This window comes from Cyprinus carpio, chromosome A13, assembly GCF_018340385.1.
Source record: "Cyprinus carpio isolate SPL01 chromosome A13, ASM1834038v1, whole genome shotgun sequence".
Classification (NCBI taxonomy): domain Eukaryota; kingdom Metazoa; phylum Chordata; class Actinopteri; order Cypriniformes; family Cyprinidae; genus Cyprinus; species Cyprinus carpio.
The window spans coordinates 4,902,004-4,918,277 of NC_056584.1; the positions used below are offsets into that span (position 1 = coordinate 4,902,004).

The following is a 16,274-nucleotide window of genomic DNA, read 5'->3' on the forward strand; positions in this document are numbered from 1 at the left end:
ACTATTAGCAGTTTGAAAATGTGCGCTCACATTAGTGAAATTTTGTAGGCTAAAAAGGTCTGTTGACGTGAAGTCACATTCAAGTCAAACGGTGTTACCAAAATTTGCTTGTTAACTATTGTAACACTATTATTAGTATATTACAAGTAGCATATGGGAACCACAATAACAGATAGTTGATGTAATCAGTGACTTGTGGTTCATTTCCAAGATTCCCTACATCTGGTTCAGTCAGTGAATGAGTCGTTCAAGCCCATAACTTATGATTTCAAGACAAGATTTTTCAGTCTTTCACATTAAGTGGTGTCCTAACTCTAGTAGCATCAGTACTTACAGCTAAATACTCCCCAACACTGATAATATTTATATATCTGTATGAACGTGTAACTGTATATCTGTATTCAATCTCTTTTAACACATGAATTCATTATTCCTCCAGGCATCAAGATGTCCTGTATTGTTTTTTTTTGTTTGTTTGTTTTTTGAGGATATAATTGTTTTGTTGCGTTTATGGTGACAGTTATTAATTTGTGCTCTTTCGGCTCTTTCTGTGTCCATCTAACCAATAAACCCCGTCATTCTCTCCTCTGCCATTTTTTTACTTCTCCATCCATCCCTACGGACCCCCCTCCCCCTTTCTGTGTCCCCCTCCCTCTCTGCAGGACTTCTGGCAGGTATGGGGCGTGTGCCAAGCTGCATGGGACTGCGTGTGCGTGAATGCGTCATTTAGCGGCTCTACTGAAAATTTCACTAGACCTCTTAATCCTTCTCTCTCTCTCTCCTTCTTCTTCTCCTTGAGTTGTCAGAGAGAAAATCCACATGAGTTCCCAGATGTAGAGCTCTGGCCAAACAGTGCATTAAAAGCCTCTACATTTCATTAAAAATCACTGGATGGGTAATAAAACTCGGCCAGCCCGGGCCAGATGAGCGGAAGAGCTTTAGCTCAGCAGAAAAGAGATATTTGAATAATATGACGACAGCAAAGGAGGAGTGAAGTTACTGACAGTGCGTTTTTCAGGAGAGCAGAGTGGAGAGGCTGGATCAGATCGCATATGGCCAGATGACAATAAAAAAAAACAAAAAATGTCAAAAAAAACAAACAAAACATTCAGTGGCGAGTGAATTGTGAAATATTCTGGCCATAAAAATAACTTTTAATTTTTAAAATTATTATTATTTAGGAAATATTATAATTTTTGCTTAAAAATATATATGTATTTTTGTCCATACCATTCAAAAGTTTGGGGTCAGTAAGATTTTCTAAGAATTAATTTCATAAGAAGTCGCTTACTCACCAAGGCTGTGACAGTTATATTAGGAAATATTATTATGATTTAAAAGAACTGTTTTCTGTTTTAATATATTTTAAGATGTAATTTATTCCTGTGATGCAAAGCTGAATTTTCTGCATCATTACTCCCGTCTTCAGTGTCACACGATCCTTCAGAAATCATTCTAATATGCTGATTAGCTGCTCATGAAACATTTTTTTCTTATTATCAATGTTGAAAAAAGTTTTGCTATATTATATAGGATTATTTTATGAATAGAAAGTTTTTTTTAAAAGAGCATTTATTTGAAAAGTCTTCACTTTGATCTAGGGATGTAACGATTCACTCAACTCATGATTTGATTCACGATTTATTTATTTTTAACAAAATTAGATTTAAGACAAATTATAAATAAAATGTGTCCTTTTATTGTTGCTTAGAATGCTGCACATTTCTTTGTGAAATTGAAATATAACACTATAATAATATACTAATTTAGCACTTGCATATTATTGCTCTTTTGGCTAAATGACAAAATTTAAATAAAATGTAAATAACAAAACTAAATTGAAATTTTAAAACAAACCCCAAATCAAATAAATAAGCGACACAAATAAAAGAAATCACTTCATTTAAACACTAAATAAGTCCTCTTCCCATCTAAAACCATATAAAAGCAACCACTGCATTTGATCATTATCCAAACACAGATGCTGCATATAGTTCAGTTTTACATGCAACATGAGCAGTTTTTAATCTAAGTTAGATTGTATAATTTCAAATTGGATTCCTATATCTCCACTAAAAATCAGTTTTGTGAAACTGTACATAAAAATATCTGCATGAAACAGAAACAGCAGACGAGCTGAACAAGACGCAGATTCACTCTCTTCCAGCAGGTGGAGCTTAAAGCGTTTCCTTGGTTTCCGCTGTAAACAAAGCAGCACTGCACTTATGAACTTTAATATGCATTATACAGAGGCAAAATGAAAAGAAAAAAATACCATTTAAACTTTTCGAAAGACATTAAGTTCCCCTCAGACATACATTCATATAAACTCCTACCCCTAAATGAATCGCGATTTGTCACATATTTGAATCGATTTTCAACCGGCTCGCAGTTAATTGTTACATCCCCACTTTGATTCATTTAATGCATCCTTGCAGAGAAAAAATATGAATTTCTAAAATAAAAAAAAGAATAATAAGTGGCACCAAAGTTTTGAATGGTAGTAGCAGTTTTTCTTAGCATTTTATAACAACTGTTTAAACAAGTGTTCTTTTTTTTATGTATCTTTTTAACTTCAGTAGATATACGCATGTCTTGAAATTGACTCGTTATGAAAAATATAACAAGACGTACTTCTTGTACATGAAGTTAATTTTAAAAGTAAGTTAAAAGGTCTGTGGCTCTTATGGCACCAGACAGAGTTGCAAAAGAAATAAATGATCTAAAGAAACTGTAAGTGGTGTTACCAGGATGTTGCTATATGTGGGTATTCTGGATGGTTGCTATGTGGCCAAAGTCAAAAGAGCCCGTCTCCAAGTCTCTATGATATTATCCTGTTCTCTAGATATGGCTCAGGTCCATCCTTCATTGTAAGTCTACAGGATTTGTATGCCTTTTTATCATCAGCCAGGCAAAAACCATAAATCAGACTACTCTTCACAAAGCTGCATCATTTGAGAAATCGTCCATGTCCATAACACAAACAGTTGCACACCAAAGTGAAATATTTAGCTCAGGGATTTATTAAGTTTTAAGTTTTGCTTAGCAAACACTGCTAATGACTGTTTTAAAATGGCTTCTGCCATTGTTAGATCAAACAGGTAGTTCCTGCCCAAACTCACACATGGGTTGAGCCAGAAGTTGACATGTCAAACCACCCCAGCAAACAGAACTGTTTGAAACCACAACAGTGTGTACACACAAAGTCAATGACTTAAAGTATCTGCGTATTAAACTGCTGTTTTAACACTGACAACTGACAGACTTCAGCTTTAAGACTTTGTGTTATTGAAAAAGTGGGTGGACACACCCAGACTCACATACTGCATGTTTAGACCCATCTAGACAGGAAAACACATAGGCCTATATGCACACACATACACTCACTATGCACCACACCCCAGTTTGTACAAGACTTGCCCTGCATTGATAAGGACTTTGAATTAATGTGAATAGATCTGGAAGATTCTGCCAGTCCACTCTGTTGGCGCCCACCCGTGTTACACACACATACTCAAGGTCTAAGCGTGTACACATGTGCAGTAGGGTCTGTTATGGAATAGTGTTGAGGTGAGGCCAGCTGCTGTCTCTCCCTGCTGAATTATTGAGTGTAGAGACCCTCCTTTGTGTGCCGTACAGAGAAAGCAAGAGTGTGTGTTTTGTGCATGTATGTGCAAATGCTCATGTGCATGAATAATGCAGCACTAGGGATCAGAGGAGTGAGTCATAGACCTTAGTCAGGGTAGCATCATTTTTTTTTCTCTGACAAGAATGAAAGTGAGGCTCTGAGGGATGGAAGTACAGTGTGTCCAAAGGATTGCACTGTTTTCTGCCAACATGGCAGTTGTTCTGCTGGAGAAACTTTCAGGAGACAAAAACTCCATAAAACAGTGAGTTTGAGTTTTTAAAGTTACATGTGATCTAGGAAATCATGAATCTTTCACAGCCTCGTTTTCATCTGTATAAAATTGAATACGGTGTCCACCCTGTTGTTAGACCACTGAAAAAAAAAAGTTGTAAATAAAACAAAGAGTATTGATGTTTTGCAAGAAAATGCTATATGCCTTTCACTTCAAAATTCAATTTAATGTGTTACTTGACATTTCTGACTCCACAAACACTCTCAAATATTTTTTTAACAATCCACACTAAAACCATCCTAGAGTTTTTACCTAAAGCAAACTTTAAAAACATGATATAGTTATTTATTTAGATTTTAAATTGCTCTTTTATGTTATTTCAACTTATTGCTTGCGATGAAAATAGCCAAAGTAGCTGGAGGGGTGATAAAAGACTAACCAAAAACCAACTTGACAACTATCTGTAATTATTTGTGAAATTTACTTGCAATTTCTGAGTGAAACTTGTTTTAAAGTGAACCTTACATCAGTAATAGCCTCTAATAAGTCAACTATATCATGATACCATAATCAGTAGTCAGTAACAATACCAGTAAATATCAGAGTTTACAGTGAAACTGTATATCACAGCAAAAATAATAAGCATTCCTTGATTTAAAAAAATTGCTTATTAATGTAAATATTAAAATAAATTAAACTAGCATGGAGCCTTTAAATATTTCTAATTTAAGTAAACACTGCTCGAAGTTCCTTAAGGAATTAATAATTACATAATAATAAGATAGAACTAAGACACTTTTTGTCTTAGTTGAGAAAATAAAAACAATACAAAAATTTAACAAATTAGTATTAAGTTATTAAAACTTTTATTGAAGTAAAAAAAATCACTGTTTACAATATAAATAAAACAATTGAACAAAGATGCATATTAGGTGAACTGCATGTAAAAAGTTATTTATCCAAGTATAAACTATATACAAATCTACTAAATTTGACTAAATTATATTAATTAATGAATTATATTAAACTTAGGTTACAGTTTATTTTAAGATGTCCTTGTTACAGTGCAGTTACACAAATAAGTACTGAATAATATTAACTGACAACATGTACTTACTGCAGGGTCTGTTGCTTTATGCATTACATAAAACATAACAAAGACACTTTAATATAAAGTGTTACCTTAAATTATATTCCTAATCAAATGTTTAATTAAAGTATTTAAATTATAGTTATGAAAGCAGCGATCTGACAGCACAGAGCATTAGCACATGCATGTATTTGGCTAAAATGATCTGGTGTTTACAGTTTATAAACTAGCCTACAGTTTATAGTGACTGTCCTAACTACTAATTTTTGTTACAGCTGACTTATCCTTGTATATTCAGCACTCTGGTATTGAATTGAGTTGGTAATCCATACTATAGACAGAGTAGTGTTTATTAGGGTTTTATTATTATTATTCTAAATATTGACTTATTAAACCACCAGTGTAGTGTACATCCCAAGTCGAGTCTAGAGTTTGTCTGATAATATCAATTCAGTGGCTAATTCAATTGTCTCAAATCATTATTTGGAAGTACATCTTTGCTACTGGTTAAGAAAAAAAAAAACATAGTCACAAATTACCTCTTACATTTCTTTCCTCTGACAACACAAAAATACAAATATTCCTCTCTCTCTCTCTCTTTCTGCATAAATTGTCTGTGATTTTGGGATGAAATGTGATCAGTATCTTTTCTCTGACAACTCAAAAAGACAAATGTTCCTCTCTCTCTCTCTCTTTCTCTCTCTCTCTCTCTCTCTCTCTCTCTCTCTCTCTTCTCTCTCTCTCTCTCTCTCTCTCTCTCTCTCTCTCTCTCTCTCTCTCTCTCTCTCTCTCTCTCTCTCTCTCTCTCTCTCTCTCTCTCTCTGATGGAAGCGGTGACCTGTGCCTGTTCTTTGGATCTGTGCATGCCCTGTGCTGAATGCCTGCGACTGACTGGCTGCAGGACAGGCTGCTAGTGGGATGGGGTAGTGTTGGCGTTATATAGCGCCCCCTGTCTGCGCTCAGTGACACCACAGTTTGCCCTGGATCCAGGAACTCATTCTCCCTTCCTTTAAAGGGGTCATGAACTGCATTTCTTTCATTATTATTATTTTCTAGAGTTCTCTTAGGTTAATTTATAATGTTAGTGTGATTTTACATTAAAAAAAAACTGTAATTTATAAGTAATAGTCTATTTTCTATCCTGTTTTTGAGCCTTTCTGAAGATAGGTCTGTTTTTAGTGGCGGGGCGCATTCAAGACTCACAAATAAAAGCTCACTGCTATGATTGGCTAAATAAAATAACAGATGGATGCTACTGTGACATACTCTGAAAACAACACGGGTCATTTGGGTTAAAAATGGATATATCAGTATATATGAGTATACTCAGTATATATCAAAATCCTGTGTTTGCGTCTCTCTAGTATTTCCTACTACAAGCGTGTATCAGTGGGCGGAGCTAAAGAGGCAGTGATGTATAAGCAGGCGTTGATCTCCTCCTGTGGAGGCGGGGCTTATACACACTATTACATCATAAAGTGGCACATTCCAAAACGAGTCGTTTCTGAGTTTCAGTAAAAGCTGTTTTTAAACTAATGAGAAAGTTTTGAGTTTTGAAACTTACAGGATGTTTTTCTAGTACACTGACCTGTTATATGTCAAAAGATCAAGGGAAATTTGATTTCTCAGTTCATGACCCCTTTAATCTCTGCTCACTGGGCCTAGAGCTGCATGAACACCAAGCACACAGCATGAGTTGACTAACTTTGGGTCAAAAGTTGTTACTTTGGACAATCCCTTAAACCCTACTGCTAGGTACTGTGATGCCACGTGATCATGTGATGAATGGGTGGGAGGGGGTGGAGCCTACAATGTGTTGGATGCTGATAGGGCCGCTACCATGGAAACCTGTCTGGTGGCTGACCTTTTTTTTCTAACCTTTCAGTTTAGCAGGTGCCTTCCATGAACAGAAGTGTGAATTAGACAGTAATGCACTTTACTTTGAATTTGGTTTAGGTTTGTCACATTTAAAAATGTATAGTTCACCCGAAAAATTAAGATTATGTGATCATTTAGTCACCGTCATGTCATTACAAACTGATGGAGCACAAAAGAAAAAAAAACTGAAGAATGTTCATGCTGCATTTTCCATATAATGACAGGCTGACAAGCTCCACAATAGGGCAAACTAGCACAATAAAATCCTCATAAAAGTAGTTCATATGATTTGTGTTATATTCCAAGTCTTCTTAAAGTCATATTATGTTTGTATTTTTGTGACAAAAATGTAGTTTAAACCTTTTCTTTCACTGTAGCTCTCAGATCTTTGGCATTAAAACTTAAGGCATGCAAGAACCAGTAGAGTCATTGATGACAAACCTGCCTTGAAGCACCTTAACAAGGCAAGCTCTAATATTATAAATTCCGTATTTTAAACTCAATAAATTCTAACTTGATCAACTAACTTTAATAAATAAATTCTTTCTTTCTCAAACCACTAAAAAAAAAAGTGTGCATGGCTGTGTTGTTGATTGTAGTGGCGGTTTCTACTGCTGGCTGCCATCATGTTATTGATGGGCTGCAGAACAGGCCATTACTTCTGAAAATCTGACCACAAATGGGATGTATCACCAGTAAAAAGATGATGTCATTCTGGTTTGGCAAGCAATCAGATTTATTGTTGATCTAAATTAATATTGTGGGGCTTGTGTATAAACTGCAGCAGTTCATAATTAATCATCTCATGAACATGATGATTAGCAATGCCTGAATTAAACTCAGTAAGAATTCAGTCCATTTTTGACCAGTTTTTTAAAGTATATCCCAATATGTCTACTCCTTATAGTATGTCTCAGGAGGAGAAGATACAGTTTACGGTGTTCTTCATTTAAGATTCATCACCAACACTTTACGCACATTTGTGTTTACCACCATTACGTTGCATTGAAAAAGATGCAAAGAATGCAAGCCGCTCTCTGAAGGCATTTTATTTAGAAACAAGCAGCTATGAGAAATTTATAAGACTTTAAGTGTGACAAGGTGCATGCTAAAATGCATTTTATAGATCAATGCCAGTTCATTTCCACACATTTGGACAGACTGCTTTCAAACCAATTGCAAATCATATCAAGTTTGGAAAACCTGAAAGCAGAAATCCTAGGAAAGCTTGCCAGCATAATTTGATCCAAATCCGGACCCTGTCTGCCAGTTTCCCTCATTCTGAGAAAGGCTGAATTTTGTCTTGGGCTTAGTTTTGGACTGTGTCATAGCAGCATTATTTGTAAAGTGTGGGTTGATCCAGATCTGAGACTTCACACAGGCATTCGTCTCTGAGATCTGAGCTCTGGAACTAAAGGAGCAGAAGTACTGATAAATTGTAACAACTTTGTTAAATTACAGTGCCGCAGAACAGCTGACAAAATACGATGTCTGGACCTAGCACAAAGCAGTGTGGGCTGTTGTTGCCATATCTCCATTCAGGCAGTTGGCAGCATAAAGCTTCCTGTGTTTTGGGAAATCAGCACCTGTGAAGTGTTTCCAAAAGTCCCACAGAGACACAGAATGATCTTACTTTCAGTGCTACCTGTATACGGCAAAATGCTGCACATAGCTCTTCCAAAATATCAGAGGGGGATCAAGAAGAAAAGAAGTTGAATACAAGAGCCAAAAAAAAAAAAAAAAAAACCTACAATAAGAATGAGCCTACTTCAACCGTATTTTTTAAATGAGCAGAAAACAGCAGTTAAGAAAGCATATGATCATAGCAATTTGTGGATATGATTTCACAAGATCAACAAGTTTATTTGTATAAAGATTTATACAATACGGTGCTTTATACAACATGGATTGTTTCAAAGCCCTTTTTTTTAGGGAAAAACCGGAATAAAATTACACTAAGAAGCAAACAGATTAATTCTGCTGTAAAGCAGCTCTAAAAAAAAAAACTAGTGTCATTTATCAGCTGAGGTCAGTTCAGTGTTGATTCAGTTGATTTATTTAAAGATAATCAATTATGAAATGAGTTCAAGTCAGCTGTACAGCAGTCCTGGAAAAAAGTGATGCAATTCAGAAATCCATTCAAGACAAGTCGTTTATGTAAATACCAGTTTATTGCTTGGAAAGTGCTTAAATATTACAAAGTAAAAACAAGTGTCAGTGTCACAAAGTTAAATTATAATAAAAAAAATTATAATTACTTGTTAAAGCAGCTCTTTGGTGTGTTTTCAATTGTTTTACACCTCAATGGTCTGAACAGAAGAAATGAACCAGAGAAGATTTCGATACCAAAGGTGGCAGAGCACACCTGCAGTACCTATAACATAATCACCGTGGACCAGTGGTAGTTCAGAGGGGATTTCAAGCCGGACTGAACTTTTCAGGAAACATTTCTTTGGCTAGCTGTTACGAACCACTGAAACAAACTCCACACAAACTTCGTTTTGGCCAGATTTCATTGGGAATGTCGTTACAGCAGTTTGTTCTTCGATTTTGCTTGCAGTGTATCAGGGCCTTTTTATGCCTCAGTCAATTCTGCTGCACTCCATCTAGTGAGAACATGTCCTGTGGACAGAGCAAAAGCAAGATGTAGAACAAAAACAGGGAGTAGAAATGTTCCAAGAGCTCTATTTTAAACATATTTTAACTAATAAGAGCGTTTGAAGAACTGCAGTGGTACTAACACAGGTCTGTGCTCAAGGATCTGCCCAATCTTTCCATAGGCCTGTTTGCTAGTGCTTGGACAGACCAGTTGTTTCTGATGAGAGAATTAATTCGCCAGAGACAGAGAGCAGAATTCAGTCAGAATGTAGTAAACAAAACACCGGTATTTCAGTGATGACTTATCTGAATGCCTCTGATTGGCCATTGCATTCATAAGCTGAACAGAATCGTGAGTGATTGGTTATAATGCGCAGCACTGTAAAAATGCATCTGTCTCTGGCTCCGAGAGAATTTCAGTAGATGATATAAATGCTAGTGAAATTCCACTGAAATATCATCATTTTTATTCAGATTGTGGATACTGAATTGAGTTGGTACCTGGTGTTACTGATACTGTAGAAAGACTTGTTATAGTTACATTGTCATGCTGACTTAGTACTAACATGCCAGTGCATTTGACATCCCTACTAGTAACACTGGATAAGACCGTGTCTCTTGAGTGTCTCTGAAGGTGAGAGCAGGGACACTATTAGCCCGGAGCTTATTAGCCCCTCTTCTCACACACACACACACACACACACACACACACACACACACACACACACACACACGATTTGCATTTGTCAGCTTCTACCGCAGCACCTGCAGCACGAGCCTATTCCCACTCCGACCAGTTTCAGAGCTGGTATAAAAATAACCTGTGTTCACCTTGTCCCCAATGCACACACTTGAACCACACTGTGGTCAAATTCACAGAGAAAACTACAGAAAAGCAATCATCACTTGTGCTAGTTTATCACGTTATGAAGACAGTATAGTTGCTTTGGTGTTGCTTGGGTGTTCTGGGTGGTTGCTATGGTGTTGCTGTGCAGTTGCTAGGGTGTTCTGTTTGATTGCATATGGCATTGCTTTGCAGTTGCTAGGGTGTTCTTGGGCTATGTCTGAAATCATCCCCTATACCCTTATCTAGTGCACTGTTTGAGGGCACAGCTATTTGTGGTAATGTCTGAAACCATAGTGGAGTTAATGATTGCCCCCTCATTCAATCCCATAATCCACCTCAATTACAAAAGTAAGGCAGATGTACACTGAATGGCTAGCTGATACCCATGTATTTTGAGCATAGCGTCGAATGAACCCTTGCGTCATGCTGCAAGATGGTATCGACAGCACTTCCGGTGCACTTGTTTTCATTCGTTGATTCGGTTGACTATATTGACTGTAATGCATGGAATAGTGAATAAGAATAAAGGGGACGATTTCAGATACAGCCTGGGTGGTTGCTTAGGCCATGCTAAGTTATGCTAGAAAAGTAATACCACATTTCACCTTAACACACAATTTGTGGTACCATATTACATGGCTACTTATCAAATAAATAAATAAATGGACATAAAATACTGATATAAATAGACTCAGTACTGACTATAGTTTCTGAAGGGAGTAGTATTTGGTTGGTCATGTGATTTCAACATGGCTGCCACCATGAGGGTGGACCACCTCATGTAGGATTAAACAGCTTTTATTAAGCCACTGATATGAAACTTCATCTGATGTCAGTGGGAATGATTTAAATATTTTGGTTAAAATTACTACTTGTGTATTTAGATAAAGTGAGTATTTAGTTAGTCATGTGATTTCAATATGAAATTGAAATTGTTTTATGGTGACGAGAGAGAGCAGAGAGTTATACGACATACATATACTGTGAAGGACAGTTGCTTGGGTTAAAGGTCAATCGTTTAGTATCATTATACAAAGAAATATTTAACATATATTTGCAGAATTTAATAGATATACAATAATTAGGGTTAGAGGTCTGTTTAGACCCTGAGTAATAGCAGTAGCGATGCTAGCATTAGAAACATTGCTTAGAAGAGTTTCAAGGGAAATCTCATTTCCTAATTTTGATTTACTGATGCTAAAGTGGCGATGGAAGCATGTATCGTGTGTTATCGGCTTGTATCATGTTGTCACAGAGGAAGTGTGTGTTCAGTGAGAAGTATGTGTGGGATGTTGCATAAATCCGTGTTTGTGTGTTGGCATGAAGTGAAAAGGGCTGGATTTGGGTGTATGCTATGGTGTGTTTATACACTTCTGGTGTAGTGGGCCTGGTTGTCTGTGCAATGGTCAGGTTGTTTTAATACGTTCTTTCTTCCCCTCTACTCACTGATGGGATCCACCCCAGACAGAGGTAACAAGATGCATCAGCAGAAGCTGAGCGCTGGCATGCTGTTTGTGTGTGTGTATATGTGTGTGTGTACTTTCACACTTGAGGGTTCTGATTCTTTCTATGTCTCTCTATGCCAAAAACAGGTAGAAAACTGTGTTCACACCACTGTGGAGTCACCTTCGTTCATGCTCATAAAATGTGAACCAGTTTACTGCAGAAATGTCAAATAGGCCTACTGTGTGATCTTGCGATTTGTGGAGCGAAGTCAGTGATTGTAGCTCTTACTATGTTGTTCAATATAGACGCATCACAAAACTTACAGTAGTAAGTTGCCTACGTAGACAGCATTTTTGAGCATCATAGGCACCTTTATTACATTCTGTTTAGGAGTGCGCCTAAGAACTGCTGTTTAGCTCCCTTGATTCAAACGTTTGAGCACACACATGATACTGACAATGTTGACAACCTCCTTGATTTGGTCAAATGCATCTATTATGACTGTTTAGGTAGGAAACACTCTTCATTTGATCATTTGAATACTCATTTGAAGCTCAAAAATGTTTAGGTAAGCTTGATTTCATTGTCTGAACATGCTCACTGTCCAAAAATGCTGTCTAGGTAGGCAGCTCACTTTGTTTTGAAACACAGCCTATCATATTGCTCTGTAAGTGACACTTGTGAAATGTCTGTTTTAACACCCTTTTCATGTTGTTTTATTTTTGCTTATGTCTTGTATGACTGCATCACTTGCATGATTGTACTGTGCTGTGTCATTGTTAGCATGCTAGTTCCTTTATTTTTGCTGCTCTGTTCAGACTCTGAGGAGCTCCGCTCTTAAACAGGACTCAGATGCTCCATAAGGTGCTGCATTGCTGACTCTTTCTCCTCTGTTTCTCTGTGGGCTTCTGTAGAAGATCTCTCAGGACAGAGAGAAGTTTGCAGATGAGGACAGCATTTTCTACACACTGGGGGAGTGTGGACTCATCTCTTTCTCTGACTACATCTTCCTCACAACTGTCCTTTCCAGTAAGTGTCTCGAGTGTGTTTTGGGTATTTCTTTTAAATCTCTTTTTGTTTTGCTAGCTGTTATGACAGTGTTGTTGGACTCAATATTGATGCCTATAGGTGTGGATGGAGCATCATGCAAGAGCAAATGTTTTCGCTTACTGTTGCCATTATAGAAGTTACTTTATTCACAGACTGTTTATCACCTGGTAGTTTATTCCACAACTAGAAGTTTACGATTATAATGGGAGGTTATGAAGATAAAGTGAGCAGTATTCGGTCATGTGATTTCAACATGGCTGCTACCATGACGGTGGACCACTCTTATGTAGGATTAAACCACTTTTATTAGGCACTGATGTAACTGAATCTTTACTTGATGTTAACATTGCTTTTTATGTATCATTATCAGCAGTTTTACATAAACAGTTACCAAAAGTGAGTCATCCAAAACTTCAGAAGTGTTGGTTGGATGATTTTTGTCTTTTATCACTATATTCCTGCAGTGTTCTGGAATGTTCCGGAAAGCACTAGAATATTCCAGAATGATACAGAAACTTGTAGAATGTTCCCATCCTTGCAAAAGCAAAATATCTAAAAAAAAAAAAAAAAACATGCACAAATAGTACTAAACCTAACAAACCAAACTAATAATAGAAGTTCCAAAATGTACCTGACCTAAATACTTACCAAAGTATTGATGCTACATGAAAATAAATAGGACAATAATAATTGCCACTATAGAATTACAGAAGAACCATAAAAAATGTAAGTGAAACAAATTTCTGATACATTGTATACTATTTTTAAACCGTTAAGAAATGCAGAAATATCTATTATGTGTTAGTGAAAGTAAATTTCCTTTACCTTTAAGTTGCAAACTTGTTGTTTCGTCCTTTTTTGCAGCTCCTCAAAGCAAGATGTTTGACTCAAACAAAAATTTAGACTTAAACCTAGATGAATATGAACACCTAGATGAACACAAACACCTATAAAAACACAAATAAACACAAATCAACAGAACAACACAATTAAATTATTAAACCATAAATTCTGCAAATATTGTTCCTTGAGGGGTACGACAGCTTGTCACTGTGGCAGTACCCTAAAAGGCAATGTGGTGCTTTTTTCTGACAGTGTAGTGGCTGTTTGTGTATTTTGGTTACACGTCTTTTCAGCTGTTTGTTTTGATTACGTTTGCCCCTCAGGCTACATTTGCCTTTCATTTGTAAAGTCACTGTGAGTCATTTACCTGGTAGTATCTGGTCTTTCTCTTTTGCAAAGCATTCTGGATATACGCAGTGCCCACTGGTAAACACACTGCATGCGCCTCAGCCAAGCAAATATATCAGCCACATCAAAGGGAATATATTTCATACTGTTGTCTGCGAATGTGGATCTCTAGTAGTCAGTCTATGGATCTAAAGCTAAATAAGACAAGAGGGTGATTCAAACCACAACTGATGTGAGGGTCAAAACAAAGTATATTACCTGTCTGTTGGCCCGGATTTTAAGAAGTTTAGATAGAAATGGAAAAAAAACTCATTAAATATCGAGAATAAAGTCGTTGTGTTTCGAGATTAAACTCGTTAAATTTCGAGAAAAAAAGTCGAAATACAATCTTGAGAATAAACTCATTACATTACATGCCATTAATGGCAATGCCGTACGTTTTTAAATTATCATAGCTGTTCAAGTGCCAGAGTGCATTTGGGTGAAGCCAGCGATAACCTTGCATTTGTCCTCTGGTTGTCATTTCATGACAAAAGCGAGTAGCCTACATTGCCCAAATTGGACTGATTTTTTCTTCTAAAAAGACCTAGCTGCTTGCAAGTTCTCTTTAAAGTTTGTGTGCTAATTATTATTGTGTCATAAATAGCTAAAATTGATAGTATTTCTTTGTTACTGAAAGTCTAAAATATAGCTTGACTAAGTGATCCAACTCTGCCATGTCCTCTATAGGCTATGCAATGAACACTGATCGAATGCATTACTCTCTACATTTCATTTCGACTTTTTTTCTCGAAACACAAAGACTTTATTCTCGAAATTAAATGAGTTTATTCTCAAGATTGTATTTTGACTTTCTTTCTCGAAATTTAACGAGTTTAATCTTGCAATATAATGACTTTAATCTCGAGATGGTTTTATTTTTTTTATTATTGCTTGGCCCTAATCCTCTTCCGTAGAAAAGTGAGTTGCTTCTCAAATAAGAATTTTTTTTATTAAGTTGGCTTGAGAAAGCCAACTTACTGATCCACTATTTAAGCTTCTTCTTCTTCTTCTTCTTCTTCTTCCCTGTTGAAAAAAAAAACAGCATATGCTGGTTAGGTATGTTTTGAAGCACAGCAGCTGGAAATGTGCAGGTCCTTATCTAATCCTGAGCAGGAGCTAGTTGCTTTGGACCAGTTTAGGGCAGCACATAACCAGCTTAAACCAGCTAAGGACCGGCTCAAACATGCTTCAAAACATAGCTAACCAGCATATGCTGTTTTTTTCAACAGGGTTCTGAGCCAAAATTCAAACTTTCAGGCTAGGCTTTCTCAAACCAACTTCAAAGTTTGCTCTCAAACTTTACTCATCTAGTTTCTGTTGAAACCACATAATTCAGTGTCATTACCACATTGTTTCGCCTTAGTTTTAAAGTCAGCATGAAATCTTCTCTTCCCCCTTTCATTTTCCTTCTCCTCCTCATGCTCCTCTTTCTCTTTTTTCCTTTTTTTTTCTTCGTCTACTTTTCATCCATATCCTCCTCTTTCTTCACCTGCCTCTCCATTTCTTTAGCTGCATTACTCTCTCTCTTCTCTCTACTGATATTCAGTGTGGAGTGTGTTCTGGTCCCGGTGGATGCTACACATTGGTGGTTGAGGCGATTCCTCCTCCTTTGCAGAAGAGTGCTACATAAATGTAGCGAGTCATTCACATGAATCATTATTTCTGTTTTTCCAGGTTCAGAGTATCATCCGTTCTCAGACCAGTATGGGTATGAGACACAGAGATCGCTCCACCACAGGAAACACTCTGAAAACAGGAGGCTGCAGTTCAGCCCTCACCACCTACTTTTTCGGGGCTGACCTGAAGGGCAAGCTCACCATCGGCAGTTTCCTGGAGTTCCAGAGGAAATTGCAGCACGATGTACTAAAGCTTGAGGTATGGCAAAGTCGAGGAAGATGGAGAAGTGTAGATTACATATAAGAGATGACAGAAAAATAAACTGAGGTTGAACGTTGTCAGCTACTGTCACCACTGGAAGCTCAGACTCAAGCATAATTTACTACTGCAACCTTCTTCCAGGACAGCAAGCACTATTATGTGTGGAATAAAGAGACATTAAACCTGATTTAGTGTTTTGGGAAGAAAGAAGAAAGAATCTTGATCAGTGGTTTTAAAAACCACTATATGTGTGTGTGTGTGTGTGTGTGTATGTATGTGTGTGTATATATAGTGGACTGATAGTGCACTGATACAGTGCACTATATAGGGGATAGGGAGTGGTTTTGGGACACCTCTTCAGCCACAGTGATAGCTGGATGCTTTGTCCATATTT

General features: G+C 36.9%; 1 protein-coding gene across 1 annotated transcript in view; it reads left to right on the plus strand.

Moving 5' to 3' along the window:
• Window positions 1-16,274, plus strand: part of LOC109101029 (calcium uptake protein 1, mitochondrial) — a 64,996-nt gene that overhangs the window by 38,213 nt on the left and 10,509 nt on the right. The window contains exons 6-10 of the mRNA XM_042768428.1: window positions 663-674; window positions 11,738-11,743; window positions 12,634-12,748; window positions 13,634-13,695; window positions 15,674-15,877. Coding sequence (XP_042624362.1) covers window positions 663-674; window positions 11,738-11,743; window positions 12,634-12,748; window positions 13,634-13,695; window positions 15,674-15,877 — 399 coding nt within the window. The remainder of the gene's footprint in view (window positions 1-662; window positions 675-11,737; window positions 11,744-12,633; window positions 12,749-13,633; window positions 13,696-15,673; window positions 15,878-16,274) is intronic.